Source organism: Scyliorhinus torazame, chromosome 5, assembly GCF_047496885.1.
Source record: "Scyliorhinus torazame isolate Kashiwa2021f chromosome 5, sScyTor2.1, whole genome shotgun sequence".
NCBI classification, from domain to species: Eukaryota; Metazoa; Chordata; class Chondrichthyes; order Carcharhiniformes; family Scyliorhinidae; genus Scyliorhinus; species Scyliorhinus torazame.
Window position 1 is genome coordinate 107458556 of NC_092711.1, and position 14815 is coordinate 107473370.

At 46.5% G+C, this 14815-nt stretch overlaps 1 protein-coding gene across 1 annotated transcript in view; it reads left to right on the top strand.

The window, feature by feature from the left end:
* Window positions 1-14815, top strand: part of LOC140417844 (uncharacterized) — a 35149-nt gene that overhangs the window by 4121 nt on the left and 16213 nt on the right. The window contains exon 2 of the mRNA XM_072501292.1: window positions 2425-3563. Coding sequence (XP_072357393.1) covers window positions 2532-3563 — 1032 coding nt within the window. The 5' untranslated portion in view covers window positions 2425-2531. The remainder of the gene's footprint in view (window positions 1-2424; window positions 3564-14815) is intronic.

The window sequence follows — 14815 nt, forward strand, 5'->3', positions numbered from 1 at the left end:
GTCAGAGGTAGGTTCTTTACGCAGAGAGTAGTGGGGGCATGGAATGCACTGCCTGTGGAAGTAGTTGAGTCGGAAACATTAGGGACCTTCAAGCAGCTATTGGATAGGTACATGGATTACGGTAAAATGATATAGGCAGCATGGTAGCATTGTGGATAGCACAATTGCTTCGCAGCTCCAGGGTCCCAGGTTCGATTCCGGCTTGGGTCACTGTCTGTGCGGAGTCTGCACATCCTCCCTGTGTCTGCGTGGGTTTCCTCCGGGTGCTCCGGTTTCCTCCCACAGTCCAAAGATTTGCAGGTTAGGTGGATTGGCCATGATAAATTGCCCTTAGTGTCCAAAATTGCCCTTAGTGTTGGGTGGAGGTGTTGACCTTGGGTAGGGTGCTCTTTCCAAGAGCCGGTGCAGACTCAGTGGGCCGAATGGCCTCCTTCTGCACTGTAAATTCAATGATAATCTATGATTAATCTAGGACAAAGGTTCGGCACAACATCGTGGGCCGAAGGGCCTGTTCTGTGCTGTATTTTTCTATGTTCTATCTCCTGTAACTTTTACATACAAACTCTGAACAGGCCACTCGGCCCCTCGAGCCTGCTCCGCATTCAATACGATTGCGGCTGATCTCATTCTAACCTCAACTCCACATTCCTGCCTACCCCTGATGACCTTTCACCCCCTTGCTCATCAAGAATCTATCCTGCTCTGCTTAAAAATATTCAAGGACTCTGCTTCTACTGCCTTTTCCGGCAGGCGTTCCAAAGTTTTCCAACTCTCGAGAAAGAAATCCTCATCTCCATTTTAAATGGGTGACTCCTTATTTTGCAACAGTAATGCCCTCGTTCTAGATTCTCCCACAAGAAGAAACACCCTCGCCACATCCACCCTGTCAAGACCCCTCAGGATCTTGTATAGTTCAATCCAGGCTTTACCCAAAACTTTAAATCTGTGTCCCGGCTGCTTGTACGATCAGTGAATGGAAACAGAGTTTCTTTGTCCACCCGATGGAAACCTGGCGTAATCTTGTGTCCCTGAATCAAATCTCCCCTCAACCTCCTTTGCTGGGACCATTCTGGGAAATCTCCTCTGCACCTTCTCCAAGAACCTTCACATTCTTCCTGAAGAGTGGTGACCAGAGCTTTATAAAGATTCATAGCATAGAATTAGAACCATAGAATTCCTGCAGAGCATTCAGCCCATCAAGTCTGCACCTATTCACTGAAAGGTCGTGCTACCACTCCCACGTCGACGCTACCACCAAGAAAGCACAACAGCGCCTATACTTCCTCAGGAAACTAAGGAAATTCAGCATGTCCACATTGACCCTTACCAACTTTTACAGATGCACCATAGAAAGCATCCTATCGAGCTGCATCACAGCCTGGTATGGCAACTGCTCGGCCCAGGACCGCAAGAAACTTCAGAGAGTCGTGAACACCGCCCAGTCCATCTCACAAACCTGCCTCCCATCCATTGACTCCATCTACACCTCCCACTGCCTGAGGAAAGCGGGCAGCATAATCAAAGATCCCTCCCACCCGGCTTACTCACTGTTCCAACTTCTTCCATCGGGCAGGAGATACAGAAGTCTGAGAACACGCATGAACAGACTCATAAACAGCTTCTTCCCCACTGTCACCAGACTCCTAAATGACCCTCTTATGGACTGACCTCATTAACACTACACCCTGTATGCTTCATCCGATGCCAGTGCTTATGTAGTTACATCGTATATCTTGTGTTGCCCTATTATGTATTTTCTTTTATTCCCTTTTCTTCTCATGTACTTAATGATCTGTTGAGCTGCTCGCAGAAAAATACTTTTCTCTGTACCTCGGTACACGTGACAATAAACAAATCCAATCCAATCCAATCGAAAGGACACCCTGCCTGGGCCCACACCCCTACCCTGGCCCTATAACCCCATAGCCCCACCTAACCTGTACATCCCTGGACACTAAGGGGCAATTTATCAAGGCCAATCCATCAAAGCTGTCCTTCTTTAGACTGTTGGAGGAAACCTGAGCACTGGGTGGAAACCCACGCAGACACGGGGAGAAAGTGCAAACTCCACACAGACCGTCATCAAGGCCGGAATTGAACCCGGGTCCCAGGTGCTGTGAGGCAGCAGTGCTAATCACTGTGCCACCGGAAGCATCGTTTTGGTATCAATATTACTGTTCATGAAGCTCAAGGTCGAATAATTTGCTTTGCCAACTACTCTCTTGTAGATATACAAAATCCCTATTCGCCTCTTTCTCCTCCCGAAGAGGCCAGTTCGGTTTTTATGACAATCCAGCAGTTTTCATGGTCACTTTTTCTTAGTTCCGGCCCCACAAATGACCAGATTCGTTCAGCTCAATTTCACAACCTGTTTTTGTGGGTTCTCTCTCACTCCCTATTTTCTGTTTTCAATCAATTTCACAGGGTGTTCGAATTGGAGGCTTCAAAGTCCGGAAACTCAAACCAAACATCACATCAGGGTCTGACAGAGTCGTCAATTTATCATTGCTGAATATCATCGTACTTTGAACATGGAAGGAAAAAGCAGCATTCACAGTGGGGAGAAACCGTACACGTGTTGTGTGTGTGGACGAGGATTTGCTCGATCATCAGGCCTTACAAGCCACAAATGCAGTCACACTGGGGAGAAACTGTGGAAATGTGGGGACTGTGGGAAAGGATTCATTTCCCCATCCAAGCTGGAAACTCATCAACACAGCCACACTGGGGAGAGACCATTCACCTGCTCCAAGTGCGGGAAGGGATTCTCTCAGTCATCCGACTTGCTGAGACACCGGCAAGTTCACACTAGGGAGAGACCATTTACCTGCTCCAAGTGTGGGAAGGGATTCACTCAGTCATCCGACCTGCTGAGTCACCAGCGAATTCACACTGGGGAGAGGCCATTCACCTGTTCAGAGTGTGGGAAGGGATTTGCTATTTCATCCAACCTGCAGAAGCATCAGCGAGTTCACACTGATGAGAGACAGTTTCAATGTCCAGAGTGCGGGAAGTGCTATAAAGGTTCTGGGGATCTGATGCGCCATCAACGTGTCCACAGTGACGAGAGACCGTTTAGGTGCTCTCACTGCGGGACTGGATTCAGACAATCATCTCACCTCACTGCACATCAGCGGATTCACACTGGGGAGAGACCATTCGCCTGCTCCTGGTGTGGGAAGAGATTCACTCGGTCATCGGCCCTGCTGGGACACCGGCGAGTTCACACTGGGGAGAGACCGTTCATCTGCTCCAAGTGTGGGAAGCGATTCACTCAGTCATCCGATTTGCAGAGACACCAGCCAGTTCACACTGGGGAGAGGCCATTCAGGTGCTCTCACTGCGGGACTGGGTTCAGACAATCATCTCACCTCACTGTACATCAGCGAATTCACACTGGAGAAAGGCCATTCACCTGCTCCAACTGTGGGAAGGGATTCACTGAGTCATCCGCACTGCGGAAGCACCAGCGAATTCACACTGGGGAGAGACCACTCACCTGCTCCGAGTGTGGGAAGGGATTCACTGACTCATCCAACCTGCTGAGACACCAACGAGGCCACAAGTAACCACAGTGATTGAAATTTGCTGTTCCTCACATTCAGGACTGAACCACGTTCATTTGAGTCTCTTTCTGCTGATAACAAACTCCAGCCCATTTACAGGGGCTAATATTTTGGCTAAAAGTCAAATAAATTAGATTTGTGTTACATACGCAGTGTTGATACTTTTTAATATCTGACACAAGTTAGTTCCTTTTGAAGTACTCTCGCTCTCCCCTGTCTCTTCCATCCTCACCTCCAACAAGAAGTGTGAGGAGCTTGTGGAGCTTCTTTGTGACTGAGATTGAGTAAATCCGATCAGCTGCCTCTGCTGCTTCCCTCCCTTCCAAGAGCCCACCGGACCAAACTGTCTCTAAATTTCATCCTTTCCCGAGCACTGAACCCACATCTTTCTCTAGTTTCTCTCCCATCTCCCCTCATGCCCTCTCAGAGCTCATCTTGTCCATGAGACCCAGCTCCTGCTCCATCGACCCTTTTCCCACTGAGCTACTGATCAGCTTTCTGTCTCTTCAGTCACTGTCCCTCTGTCCTTCAAATCTGCCATCATCACCCCCTCCTCAATAAAACAAACCCTTGACCCTGCCATCCTTACAAATTACTGCCGTATTTTCAACCTCCCTCTCCTCTCCAAACTCTTTAAACATGTTGCCAACTCCCAAATCCTTGCCCATCTTTCCCAGAACTCCCATGTTTGAATCCTTCAATCAGGTCTCTGCCCTGTCACAGTGAAGTACAAGAGACAAACAGAATCTTACCCGGAGAGAAAGACAGACAATCCAGGAGCTTGGATCCAACACTGATATGTTCAGAAGATCAGGATAGCAGCACAGTCATTATCGAGAGACAACAATACCTGCTGGAGACAGACAGACAACTAAACAACACTAATCACAACACTAAATTACCTAGACCCATATACCCGAGAGAGGAAGGAGAATTGGAGATGGACTGGAAGAACTCAAAGACTCCAGACACATTAACCAAAAACAACCGGTAGAACCAAGGAAGTTCTACCTGTTCCCTAAAATACCCAAACACTAAACTGTACAAGGGAAATACCCCCAGACAGATCCATCGGATCAGACTGAGAGCGAAAGTCCAACAGAATCATAGAATTTACAGTGCAGAAGAAGGCTATTCGACCCATCAAGCCTGCACAGCTCTCGGAAAGAGCACCCTACTTAAGATCATGCCTCCACCCTATCCCTGTAACCCACCTAACCTTTTTTTGGGCACTGAGGGGCCATTTAGCATAGCCAATCCACCTAACCTGCACATCTTTGGATGGTGGGTAAAAACTGGAACACAACGGAGGGAACCCACGCAGACAGAGGGAGAATGTGCAAACTCCACACTGAATTGAACCCAGATCCCAAACACAAAATGCTGCCGGAAATCAGCAATTCAGTTTCAGTGTCTGTGTGAAGCTCAAACTTCATTCACACACAGCCCGCAGTCTGATTGGCTGGAGGACCAGAGTCCATCCGGTCCGCCAATCCTTCCCATTGGTCAACACATCTCAGGGATGAAATTAGGTTTTTGGAACCCGCGCCCACATGGCCAATGGGAAGAACTCAAAAGATGCAGAGTCTCAGCCAATGAGGGAGATCCAGATCAGCCCCGCCCCTCATTCACTCTGATTGGCTGGAGGATCAGCCGCTCGCGCTCTGTCCTCCAGACCCGCCCCCTGTTCCTATTGGTCTGGAGCTGCCGTCAATCACCCCCGGGCATTGTGATCCGGAGCACGCGCAGTGTGGCTGCTGGACATGGATTTCGCCACTTGTTTGTCCTGGAGAAGCGGAGTCAGCGTCAGGCGGTGGGTGGGAGGATTTGGAAACACTTTGTGGATCCGCAAACTCTTCACAATCATTGTCAGCTCCCTGGTTTGCAGCTGCGGGGCTTCTCCCACCCTCCCGGGAACAGGCCCAGGTTAATGGGCACCATCCTGCTTCAGACACTGGAGGATGGTTCACATCAGAGGATGGGGGAGGAAGGGTAATAAATAAAAGCTTCCACTTTGCACTCAAATCAATGAGGACTCCGATCTCTGGCAAGGAAGGAAACCCTGGGGGGTGGACGGGGCCGATTCACAAACACCCGCTGGAGGCCCCAAACCCCCAATAAAGAACCTGCAGCCCCTGGATTTCCAGCTCCGGGGGATTGGTGGCTTCAAGTGCAGCCATCTTGGTAAAGGAACATAGAGTGGGTGGGGCTTCAGGGTCCCAATGACCAGGAGGCAAAATGATTATTGATTAATTGATTTTATTCTCACTTTGCACAGAGGGGTTTGAGAACTGATCCCAGCCAGAGGGGAGGGAGGGGGTGAGCTGTAAGGAAAAGAATTGTGAAGGTGGTGTGCAGGATTTGCCGGGCTGACCAACTCTCATGGTGAAAATTAAGGTCCAGCCTGCACTGAAAGGCTGGCGTTCTGCCAGAGCTGGGACCAGTCCGCCTGGGGTAAGTGTCTGCCAGAGCTGTTGGAACACAGAAACAGTAAGGAACATGATCCTGTGCATTGAGAAAGGTCCAATTTGTATGACAGACAACATCCAGGCAGCATGCAGCCTGGGACAGAGGACACAAATACATTCAGTAAAATATGGGACTGTTAGTCACCCTGGGATTTGCATCCAGCAAGGGAGGTGAGAGAGTGCATGGGATTGGGATTTACTGCTTTACAGGTACAAATGAAGAAAATATCTTTCATGGAAAATAGAATTATATGTTCAATATTTCTCAAGTTTTGTGAACTCCTTTTCCAGGGTAATAGATTTGGTGGATTTACAAACAGGAAGCTCGAACTGCATGGTCTGACAAAGTCACTGAGTCACCACGGCCTCAATATCATCAGAAATTGAATTCCGGAGGAGACATGTTTGTGTGTTCTGTCTGTGCGACACCATTTATAACATCTGTGACTGGAAAAGCATCAAGACACACACTGGAGTGAGTGTTCCAGTACACTGACTGTACAAAGAGCTTTAAACAGTTAAACCGCCTGTTAAAATCATCGCACGATTCGCAAAGGGAAGGAAGCGTACTCGTGCTGTGTGTGCGGACAAAGCTTCAACTGATTGTCCAAACTGGAGAGATACGAGGAAACGGGCGCCATGGAGAAACCGTGGAAATGTGAGGACTGGGGTAAAGGATTCAGTTCTTCATCCCGGCTGGAAATCCATTGACGCGTTCACACTGGGGAAAGGCCATTCATCTGTTCTGTGTGTGAGAGGAGATTCACTCAGTCCCAACACCTGCTGAGACACCAGCGAGTTCACAAGTGAGTGCAGGGACTGGAACCTGCTGTTTTGCTGCTGCTCATCACATCCAGGATTGATAGTCTGACAATATCTGGTTTGATTCTGCTGATGTTAACAATCTCTTCAACTGGCTGCAGTTTAATATTCTGGAGATGTCACTGATTTTAAAAATGCCCCTTTTTAAAAGCAGCGCCTGTGATTTTTCTCCTATATTCAAGAACTGTCAACAGAAACACCATTACAGTAAAATTATGAACTTGTACTTCAATCCTAAATTGATCTTTGATGCAAATCCGTGTCTGAACGGTTCCACTGATCAACATCTCCAATCAGCAGGTTAATCTTTCCTGACAATTCTTACTGACTTCTTCAGTGTTATGTCCATTAGGAAATTAAATTGTGAAGGAAGCAAAACAAAACAGTTAAATATTTTACAGGCACTGTGAAAATGGACATAATCACTGAACAGCAACATTGTTATTGATGAAGTTTGGAAGTCACGGAGTTGAATCATTTCTGACACAGCAGCAGCAACATTTGGTAACGGCGGAACAAAGAACAAAGAGATGTTTCCCTGCGGCCCTCCAAGCCTGTGCCGACCATGCTGCCCGACTAAACTACAATCTTCTACACTTCCTGGGTCCGTATCCCCTCTATTCCCATCCTATTCATGTATTTGTCAAGATGCCCCTTAAATGTCACTATCGTCCCTGCTTCCACCACCTCCTCCGGTAGCGAGTTCCAGGCATCCACTATCCTCTGTGTAAAAAAACTTGCCTCGTACATCTACTCTAAACCTTGCCCCTCTCACCTTAAACCTATGCCCCCTAGTAATTGACCCCTCTACCCTGGGGAAAAGCCTCTGACTATCCACTCTGTCTATGCCCCTCATAATTTTGTAGACGTCTACAATTACTTACAATTAAGAGGCCTGCACACAACTCCTCGAAGTAAATTCTTGCCTCTCCCATTTTTTCTCTCAAACCAAACCACTCCTACATCCTGATTTCCTGAACTTCGCTCACCCCTGTCTAATGTGCTAACACCATCAACAATTAACAGAGCCGCTCTTCCACCTTTTCCGTGATTTCTGTCTTTCCTAAATTTCACATACACTACAATATTCAGCTCACCGCCACCTTTTGTAGGGAAATGAGGGATGGGCAATAAATGTTGGACTTGCCAGCGACACCCATGAATGCATATAAAAAAATTCAGGTCCCAATCTATGTTTCTGCAATGGCCATCAGGTCGTACTTACTTATTTCTATAGGTGCTGGCAATTCATCAGTTTTGTTTCAAATGTTACTTGTGTTTTGATACACAGCCTTTAGTTTTTTGCTTTTATTATTTTTGTCGCGTTTATCTCTGTCTCTTCCTGCCTCAATCTGTTTATCATTTCCCATATCCTTACCTTTCTCTCTGGTCTTACTCTTTGCTTTACCACATCTTCCAAAACAAATCAGAAAACACCCAACAATGGAACAGTCGGTAACAGGACATCGACAGTCTCCTCTTATCTTAGAGAAATGAAGGACTGGAACACTGTCGTTAACACAAAGCTAATTTTATTAATCTATATCCAGAATATTAAACTCCGGCCAAGTCACAGGAATGATTAACATCAACTGAAACAAACTCCAACCGTCAGAACGAACATGGTTCAGTCCTGGATGTGTTTAACTGCAGCAATAACAGAATCCAATCCCTGTAATCGCCTGTGAACTCGCTGGTGTTTCTGCAGGGTGAATGAACGAGTGAATCCCTTCCCACACACACAGCAGATGAATAATGTCTCCCTGGTGTGAATGCGCTGGTGTTTCAGCCAGAGGGAATGCTGAGTGAATCCCTTCCCACACACGGAGCAGGTGAATGGCCTCTCTCCAGTGTGACTGCGTTGGTGAATCAGCAGATCCATTTGCCTTTGAAGCTCTTCTCACAGTCTGAACATTTAAAATGTCTCGTGTCAGAGTGAACACGCTAGTGTGAGGTGAGTTGGGCAGACTGAGTGAATCCCTTCCCACATTCAGAGCAGGTGAACTATCTCACCCCAGTGTGAATGCGCTGGTGTCTCAGCCGGGTGGATGACTGGGCGAATCCCTTCCCACACACACAGCAGGTGAATGGTCTCTCCCCAGTGTGAACCCGCTGATTATCTAACAGTTTGCATAACTGAGCGAATGTCACCCCACACTCAGAACAGGCGAATGGTTTCTCCCCAGTGTGAACTCGCTGGTGCGTCAGAAGATTACATTTGTTTTTAAAGCTCTTCTCACAATCGGAGCATTTGAAAGGTCTCATGTTAGAGTGAACAAGTTGGTGTGCAGTCAGATGTGTTAGTCGAGTGAATCCCTTTCCACACTAGGAACAGGTGAATGGTCTCTCCCCGGTGTGACTGCGGTGATGAGTTTCCAGCTCAGAAGTTAGTTGTGATAGTTGTGGATAGCACATTCAGTGAGTTGGTCACACCGCAGATTAAAATTACTGAGGCAGATAGGGAAAGGGTGACCAACAGACAGAGGAAGAGTAGGAAGGCAGTGCAGGGATCCCCTGCGGTCATCTCCCTCCAAAACAGATTTACCGTTTTGGAAACTGTTGGGGGAGATGGCTCACCAGGGGAAGGTGGCAGTAGCCAGGTTCATGGCACCGTGGCTGGCTCTGCTGCACAGAAGGGCGGGAAAAAGAGTGGCAGAGCTATAGTGATAGGGGATTCAATTGTAAGGGGAATAGACAGGCGTTTCTGCGGACGCAAACGAGAATCCAGGTTGGTATGTTGCCTCCCTGGTGCAAGGGTCAAGGATGTCTCGGAGCGGCTGCAGGGCATTCTGGAGGGAGAGGGTGAACAGCCAGCTGTCGTGGTGCATAGAGGCACCAACGATATAGGTAAAAAACGGGATGAGGTCCTACAAGCTGAATTTAGGGAGTTAGGAGTTAAACTAAAAAGTAGGACCTCAAAGGTAGTAATCTCAGGATTGCTACCAGTGCCACGTGATAGTCAGAGTAGGAATGACAGGATAGCTAGGATGAATACGTGGCTTGAGAGATGGTGCAAGAGGGAGGGTTTCAAATTCCTGGGACATTGGGACCGATTCTGGGGAGGTGGGACCTGTACAAATCGGACGGTCTGCATCTGGGTGGGACCGGAACCAATGTTCTCGGGGGGGTGTTTGCTAGTGCAGTTGGGAGGGTTTAAACTAATGTGCCAGGGGGATGGGAACCGATGTAGGAAGTCAGTGGGGACAGAAACAAAAGGCAGGAAGGGAGAGTGTGTAAAGCATGACCAGAGAAAGCAGGGCAGAGAGCAAGGAAGGTCTACATTAAACTGCATTTATTTCAATGCAAGGGGCCTGACGGGCAAAGCGGATGAACTCAGGGCATGGACGGGCACATGGGACTGGGATATTATAGCTATGACTGAAACATGGCTAAGGGAGGGGCAGGACTGGCAGCTCAATGTTCCGGGGTACAGATGCTATAGAAAGGATAGAACAGGAGGTAAGAGAGGAGGGGGAGTGGCGTTTTTGATTAGGGAGAACATCACAGCAGTACTTAGAGGGGATATATCCGAGGGTTCGCCCACTGAGTCTATATGGGTGGAACTGAAAAATAAGAAGGGAGAGATCACCTTGGTAGGACTGTACTACAGGCCCCCAAATAGTCAGCGGGAAATTGAGGAGCAAATATGTAAGGAGATTACAGATAGCGGCAAGAATAATAGGGTGGTAGTAGTAGGGGACTTTAACTTTCCCAACATTGACTGGGACAGCCATAGCATTAGGGGCTTGGATGGAGGGAAATTTGTTGAGTGTATTCAGGAGGAATTTCTCATTCAGTATGTGGATGGACCGACTAGAGAGGGGGCAAAACTTGACCTCGTCTTGGGAAATAAGGAAGGGCAAGTGACAGAAGTGCTAGTGAGGGATCACTTTGGGACAAGTGACCATAATTCCATTAGTTTTAAGATAGCTATGGAGAATGATAGGTCTGGCCCAAGAGTTAAAATTCTTAATTGGGGCAAGGCCAATTTTGATGGTATCAGACAGGAACTTGCAGAGGTAGATTGGGGGAGACTATTGGCAGACAAAGGGACGGCTGGTAAATGGGAGGCTTTTAAAAATGTGTTAACCAGGGTGCAGGGTAAGCACATTCCCTTTAGAGTGAAGGGCAAGGCTGGTAGAAGTAGGGAACCCTGGAAGACTCGAGATATTGAGACTCTGTAAAGGAATTTTTAATTATAGGAATAACTTGTAATCAGAAGATTCTAGGTTCGACTCCTGGCTGGCTCGCCAATTAAAGGAATCTATAATTTAAGGGAATCTTAACCTGTCGAACTACGCCAAGTTTGGGGGAAGCTTAGTTGATGAATCAAGTCCTGGCGCAATACGACAAGTTATAAGATTTGAAATACTTGTAGACTGTGTTAAGTTGTTTGATTCCTTGTATTATTCGACTGTGTAAAGTTGAAGGAATTTATATCATCTCTGCTATTCGGTTATCAGTAGCACTTTGCGAATACTGGAACTCAGCAGAAATTTGCAGTATAAACTCCTCAGGTGCCAAAAAGAATTGTTTTATTTGTAGTCGCTTGATTACAATTTGAAAGTCATTTAAAAGGCAATTCGTAGACAATTCGAAGCTTTCAGAGAATTACAGACATTATCTTTCTTTGCTTAGGCAGACAGCTCGAAAGTAACTTTTTAAAGGTCAAAGTCTGGTAATGAAACATGAAGAGAGAGAGAAAGCTAATCTTCAGCTAAACTCAAACTCAAAGTGAAAAGTGGACTAACATCACTGGCACAGACTGTTAAACTGACAACCCCCAAAAGACATAAACTAAAATGGAGACTAGAATCAAAGGCAAAAACTGACTAAACTAACAGAAAGACAAAACTTAAAACTACAAAGACAATACTCACAAAGACAACAAAACCCCAACCTAACCTAACCTAACCCAACCTAACCTAACCTAACCTAACCCAACCTAACCCAACCTAAAATGGCCGGGAGAAACTTTTTCAGTTATACACTTTCATATCTGTCTTAAATCGTCTAATTACACCCCAATATAATCCTAATTGGTTTGGGTTAGACTCAAACACATTTGATTTGATGGCAAGCCGTCCATCTTCAATGTGCAACATCAGCTTTTCTGACCTAGCTGTTATCTGCATTGTGAACAATGGTGCTGTGTATTCAATCCCTTGACCTTGACAATTAGCACAAGACAGTGTCATTATCTTGAAAATATGCATTTGCCAGAACAACGGACTTCAGTGAAAGTGAATTATGCTGTATAAATGGGTATTTAAAACTGGGGCTCAACATTTATGCTTAAACAGCTATCTTTTACCTATACTAGTTGTATTTGAAATACTTGGCTTCTACACTCTGGTCAAAAAGAAGAAGGAGGCATATGACGTACATAAGCAACTGGGATCAAGTAGATCCCTTGAAGAGTATAGAGATTGTCGAAACGAGTTAAGAGGGAAATCAGGAGGGCAAAAAGGGGACATGAAATTGCTTTGGCAAATAATGCAAGGGAGAATCCAAAGAGATTCTACAGATACATAAAGGGGAAAAGAGTAACTAGGGACAGAGTAGGGCCTCTTAAGGATCAACAAGGGCATCTATGTGCAGAGCCACAAGAGTTGGGTGAGATCCTGAATGAATATTTCTCATCGGTATTCACGGTGGAGAAAGGCATGGATGTTAGGAAACTAAGGGAAATAAATAGTGATGTCTTGAGAAGTGTGCATATTACAGAGGAGGAGGTGCTGGAAGTCTTAAAGCGCATCAAGGTAGATAAATCCCCGGGACCTGATGAAATGTATCCCAGGATGTTGTGGGAGGCTAGGGAGGAAATTGCGGGTCCCCTAACCGAGATATTTGAATCATCGGCAGCCACAGGTGAGGTGCCTGAAGATTGGAGAGTGGCGAATGTTGTGCCCTTGTTTAAGAAGGGCAGCAGGGAAAAGCCTGGGAACTACAGACCGGTGAGCCTAACGTCTGTAGTAGGTAAGTTGCTAGAAGGTATTCTGAGAGACAGGATCTACAAGCATTTAGAGAGGCAAGGACTGATTCGGGGCAGTCAGCATGGCTTTGTGCGTGGCAAATCATGTCTCACAAATTTGATTGAGTTTTTTGAGGGGGTGACCAAGAAGGTAGATGAGGGCAGTGCAGTAGACGTTGTCTACATGGACTTTAGCAAAGCCTTTGACAAGGTACCGCATGGTAGGTTGTTGCAGAAGGTTAAAGCTCACGGGATCCAGGGTGAGGTTGCCAATTGGATTCAAAATTGGCTGGACGACAGAAGGCAGAGGGTGGTTGTAGAGGGTTGTTTTTCAAACTGGAGGCCTGTGACCAGTGGTGTGCCTCAGGGATCGGTGCTGGGTCCACTGTTATTTGTGATTTATATTAATGATTTGGATGAGAATTTAGGAGGCATGGTTAGTAAGTTTGCAGATGACACCAAGATTGGTGGCACAGTGGATAGTGAAGAAGGTTATCTAGGATTGCAACGGGATCTTGATCAATTAGGCCAGTGGGCCGACGAATGGCAGATGGAGTTTAATTTAGATAAATGTGAGGTGATGCATTTTGGCAGATCGAATCAGGCCAGGACCTACTCAGTTAATGGTATCGCGTTGGGGAGAGTTATAGAACAAAGAGATCTAGGAGTACAGGTTCATAGCTCCTTGAAGGTGGAGTCGCAGGTGGACAGGGTGGTGAAGAAGGCATTCGGCATGCTTGGTTTCATTGGTCAGAACATTGAATATAGGAGTTGGGACGTCTTGTTGAAGTTGTCCAAGACATTGGTACGGCCACACTTGGAATACTGTGTGCAGTTCTGGTCACCCTATTATAGAAAGGATATTATTAAACTAGAAAGAGTGCAGAAAAGATTTACTAGGATGTTGCCGGGACTTGATGGTTTGAGTTATAAGGAGAGGCTGGATAGACTGGGACTTTTTTCCCTGGAGCGTAGGAGGCTTAGGGGTGATCTTATAGAGGTCTATAAAATAATGAGGGGCATAGATAAGGTAGATAGTCAACATCTTTTCCCAAAGGTAGGGGAGTCTAAAACTAGAGGGCATAGGTTTAAGGTGAGAGGGGAGAGATTCAGAAGGGCCCAGAGGGGCAATTTCTTCACTCAGAGGGTAGTGAGTGTCTGGAATGGGCTGCCAGAGGTAGTAGTAGAGGCGGGTACAATTGTGTCTTTCAAAAAGCATTTAGATGGTTACATGGGTAAGATGGGTATAGAGGGTTATGGGCCAAGTGCGGGCAACTGGGACTAGCTTAATGGTAAAAACTGGGCGGCATGGACTGGTTGGGCCGAAGGGCCTGTTTCCATGCTGTAAACTTCTATGATTCTATAAGGGTAACTGAATCCCTCCCCACATTTCCACGGTTTCTCAATGGTGTCAGCGTCCTTGTGTCTCTCCATTTTGGACGATCAGTTGAAGCTTCTTCCACACACAGAACACGTGTATGGTTTCTCCTCACAGTGAGCGTGTGCTGTTTTTCAGGCGGTGCAACTGGTTAAAGCTCTTTTCACAGTCAGTTCACTGGAACGCTCTCACTCGGGCGTGTGTTGTGTGGGTCTCGGTGCTTTTCCAGTCACACTGATGTTTGAAATCTTTTCCCACAGACAAGCATTTCTCCTTCCACATTCAAAAGCTGATGATATTCAGATCCTGATGAATTGAGTGACTGTCAGATCTTGATGTGATGATTGATTTGAGTTTCCTGTCTGTCAATCCATTCCTTGTAACCCTGTAAAATCAGTTTACATAGGTCAGAAATTCAGAACAGATAATTCTAGTTTCTGGGGAATAATTGATTCTCTCATTTCCCAAAGCTGCAAATCCCAGTCCCACACTTTCCCTTTCCGATAAACTCGCCACAATGGTTTCAAGGTCATTAACTGGCGGGAGCGGTGCGCAAGTGATTTCTGGGAGGTAAGTTTCTCCTTTAAAAACACTTGCCTAGTCCCGT